Genomic DNA, 4,339 nt, shown 5'->3' on the forward strand with positions numbered 1-4,339 from the left:
GTTTTCTTTTGTACAGAATCAAATTGAAGATTTCCATGAAGCAGTTGAAATGTGTGAAAGTGAAAAAGTCAAAGATTTGATGTATTGTGACAAATGTAAACAGTTACAGAATTGTTTGGCTGATAGTAGGATCCAGGTAAAATAAAAAAAGGAAAAATATTTATTATTTCAGCTCATATCTCCTGTTTTCCAGTTTGATATTCAGGGGAATCTACAGCTATACTTCTGTATTTAATGGAGATGAATTAGGCTTTCATTCTCATTCACAGTTCATTGATTACAGAAATGTATGATAAGCATAACAAAAAGATTTGGTATGCAGTTATTAAGAATTGGTACATTTATTTAAAATATTCAAGAATACTAATTTGATCCATCAATTTTGCTTGGAATGGTTATTTGTGTAACATGACTGCAAAGTTAGAAAGTTTTCATGTTTGGAGGTTATCATCTACTTCTAATATTAGTCTAAAGGAAGAGACTGATTTCATTGATATCAATTATGCACAAAACAATTGATTTGAAAATTGCCTTGTTACTGTATATTTTATTTTATTCTTTTGAAATGTCAAAAATAATTTGCTTTGCACCTTTTTTCATGTCCAGGCTAAAGGTCAGCCAGCCTTACACAAAGCTGTGCTAAGAAAAGATATGAAGACTTGCTGTGAGATAGCAGAAGCATTGGTTTATCAATGTAAACAAAAATTGGATTCTGTCAGAGACCAGGTAAACAAATATTTTGATAGGAGGTAAAGTATGTACAAAAGTGTAAGATCTATATAATCAGTTGTTTAGACCATCATATGTCAATATAAATAAAAAGAGATGTGGGATTCAGGCCCATGAGAAAGCAACCGAAAAGACATAAACCAAAAGACATCTAAAGGTTAACATACGTTCTTCAGCAGGGCAAAAAAAGGGGGAAAACAAGGTTTTTTTTGGTTAACTTAAAAGCAGTGTAAGGGAGGTAATCCAAATCAATTTAAAGAACACTGTATGATTACCTCCCTTACACTGCTTGTAAATTATGTATTATAAGAAATGATGATTTTCTTGAAGTGATTAGCTGTCAATTTATTTTTAGCAGTTACTATTAATTAATATTAATTTTAGCCATGACATTTATATTTTAATAAAACTTTTATGATGTATTTAAAATGGGTAATTATGGTTGCAAACTCCACTAGAAATTTGAATTGAGATACTGACCAGGAAAGAATTTTTTGGGGGGATTAAGGGAAAGGGGGAGGTGGAACAATTGGAGGGGGGACAATTTTTCTCATTTTAGATTCAGAAATTAAAAGAAAACTTCTTCAAATATTTTTTTTGGGGGGTTACAACAGCATAGTGTATTCCACAAAAGCAAAAAACCTGGTTAAAATTTTTTTTTGGGGGGAAAGGTGGGTCAATTTGCAACAGCATAGGTGTATTGCACAAAAACAAAAATCATATAACCTATTTGAAGCTCTTTGACTACAGTTATTCTGTGTCAGAAACCTATTATGTGTAAAAAATTTAGTTACAATCCAAATTCAGACCTGTATCAAACGTGAATATTGTGTACTTTTTGGTCCTAACTTTTCAGGGTTGGACATCTGTGGTCGTATCTAGCTGCGCTCAGCGAAGCAATTTATTTTATTTATTAAGGAAGACATATTCAAATTGAAATCAACACTTTGAATCAGTATTTTTAAATGTTTTATGTTAACTAATGGATGAAATAAAGCATTAAACAATACATTTTCACATAAGTAAAAGTCATTATTTGCACAATAACTTTAATATTTTTGTCACCTCATAGTTTTTCAGGACAGCTCTTCACTATGCCTATGGAATGGCAGATGGAAAGGAGTTTTGTGGAAATATTAATGGATTATGGTTCATCAGACTTTGCTGTAGACAAGGTAAATCAATTATGTAGACAAAATTTATGTGGGACTAATATGTACATGGAAGTTTTAAGTTGTTTTTATTCCTTTTTTTAAACTGTCACATGATTGAGAAAGACGTTTAATCCTTTTCTTCAAATTTATTTACTGTAGGACATCATTCAGCACCAAACAAAATTGTATGCATTATGAGAATGCAGCCTGGCACGAATTCAGGGAAAGTTTCTATTGATGAAAAAATGATCTGTGTAGTAGCCAAATTTCAACAGAACAGCTACCACCAAAGTGTAAAATATCCAAAGATCATCACAAATTTGAGCCTATTAGCTATTGATCAGACATTAATGTATAAATCGAGGCAAAATGCCTTATTGTGAAGAAGTCTACTACAAAAAAGACATATTCCTGCTAAGTTTTGGTCTATGCCTTCTTAAAACTTATTCTAAACATTAATGAGATTGCAAGTTGATCCCAAAAAAAATGTAGCATCTTGTCCTTCAGACAGAGGAGATTTGAAGTGAAATTAATTGCATAAAGTTATACCTGCTTCACAATATTGAATTTTATAACAAATATCAACTCGTTGAAAGTAATACTATTTATTACAGGATGGTAGATCACCATTAGCATTTAAAGATAGACAAGAACTTCCACAGATGAGAGATTTACTTCATTATCAGTTGTTACAGGTAAGTCATCTCTTTACTAGAGTTTTTTAAAGAGGGGAATAAAAATTGATCATATACCTTTTAGTAGAATAATTTGTCACTGTTCTAATTTCAACATTTTCTTGAAAAACTGTGTCAAAATGATAACATCATATACATTCATGATTCTGTTGTTGTTAAGTTTCCTAAATGTTCACGTCTCACTGCCTGTATTTTCAACAAACTATCATCTCTTTATGGTTGTAACTTTTGGTGGTTTTTTTTGCTTTATTTTTATTTTAATGGCATGTAATCCAAAATTAGAAGATGCAAATTGCAAAAACTAGTATGACAGCAACCATTCAAAATAAAATCTTAATGTAAATGTAAAAAAAAAAATTTCACTAAAAGGGATGTCATTTTTAACCATATAAATTTCTGAAATCATCAGAGAAATATAGATTCCTACACTGCAACAAGTGTATTACGATATTTCTCCACTTGAGACAGTTAAATTTTATTATTAAAAGCGTGAGGCTTGCCGAGCTTTTAAATAATTAAAATTTAACTGTAGAGAGTGGAGAAATATCGTAATACACGAGTTATAGTGTAGGAATCTGTTTTTCTGGTGATTTTAATCATTCTTTTTCAAAGATTTTCAGAAACTTGTGTTCTTTATATGCGACGTCATCAGACAAGGTCGCCTTTTTTCATGACGTCACAGTAGGAAAATTTAGAAGAAAACAAAACATTTTGACGTCATAATCAAATTTCGAGTAATCATTTGCTGAGAACAGATATTTCACTAGTGAGGAGAAATGTTTTTCTCACACCAATCAGGAAATGTGAAAATAGCACAAAATTTAGAGAAATGGGATTCTTCCATTGCACTGTTAGATAGAAACTTCCACCCTGTGTTTATATAACTTAAACATTTCAACAATAGTTTGCTGAAAACAGACACCTCTAACTTTACCAAGCGTCCTTTATTTTATCATGATAGATGTAATTTACATTTTATATATGCAGTTGCTACTCAGAGCATAAAGCTAGAATATCTTGTACCATACTTTAGGATAGTTCAAGCTGTACAGATTATAAAGGTTTATTGAATGGTATTATAAATGATTGATAAAGCAGGCAAGCACCCAAGGATTAATCCTTCAAATTAACTATTTACATGACTAGAAATTAAACATAAACAGAAATCTTGCTCATGTTTATATTTTTTCAGTATTATAGCTTTGCAGAGATATTGACATGTAATAGAGCACAACTCATTTCATTTGTAGCCCTTATTAAGTAACATTGGTTTTTTTTTTTCTCCAGGAATTAGAAACACCAGAGCCAGATCCATGGTCAGTCAGATTACAGATGCCTGTTGTCGGCTACCTCATTGACTGTGCTCATTCACAACACAAACATTTACCAGTTCACATGGCAGAAAAGCTAGCTGTTGAACTTAACCCAATAGGCCACTCCAACAAAAGTAATCATCATCATCATCATGAAAGTCAATCATTATTGGTTGGCAGACAGCCTCTCATGAATACAACCAATCACAGAGAGATGTATAGTAGTGACGGACCTAATCAAAATTATGCAGATCAAACCAATGGTTGTGTAGATTATGAGGATGATTCAGATGAATCTTCAGACGATGATAGAGATGAAATGAACTCATCATCATGCAATATTTTATAATTGTTTACCTTTTTTACTGGGTAGAGTGCAATGAATATGTTTGATTTGTATTATTTTACTGGTTTTTTTTATTAAATATTGTTGCAAATAAGTAAATCT

General features: G+C 31.3%; 1 protein-coding gene across 1 annotated transcript; it reads left to right on the top strand.

Annotated features, from left to right (window-relative positions):
- The first annotated feature begins 16 nt into the window (after positions 1–16).
- Positions 17–4,339, top strand: LOC139505658 (uncharacterized). The gene is made up of 5 exons (XM_071295143.1): positions 17–136; positions 607–726; positions 1,802–1,904; positions 2,498–2,578; positions 3,866–4,339. Exons 3-5 carry the CDS (start codon positions 1,824–1,826, stop codon positions 4,238–4,240), a joined length of 537 nt encoding a protein of 178 aa, XP_071151244.1. The 5' UTR covers positions 17–136; positions 607–726; positions 1,802–1,823; the 3' UTR covers positions 4,241–4,339.

Source organism: Mytilus edulis, unplaced genomic scaffold (assembly GCF_963676685.1).
Source record: "Mytilus edulis unplaced genomic scaffold, xbMytEdul2.2 SCAFFOLD_1240, whole genome shotgun sequence".
In the NCBI taxonomy this organism is placed as follows: domain Eukaryota; kingdom Metazoa; phylum Mollusca; class Bivalvia; order Mytilida; family Mytilidae; genus Mytilus; species Mytilus edulis.

Excerpts from the sequence above, each read along its gene's own strand:
- LOC139505658 (XM_071295143.1), top strand. The coding sequence starts at position 1,824 with ATGCCTATGGAATGGCAGATGGAAAGGAGTTTTGTGGAAATATTAATG. Across the intron at positions 1,905-2,497 it reads CAGACTTTGCTGTAGACAAG|GATGGTAGATCACCATTAGC; the intron begins GTAAATCAATTA and ends TATTTATTACAG. Across the intron at positions 2,579-3,865 it reads TTCATTATCAGTTGTTACAG|GAATTAGAAACACCAGAGCC; the intron begins GTAAGTCATCTC and ends TTTTTTCTCCAG.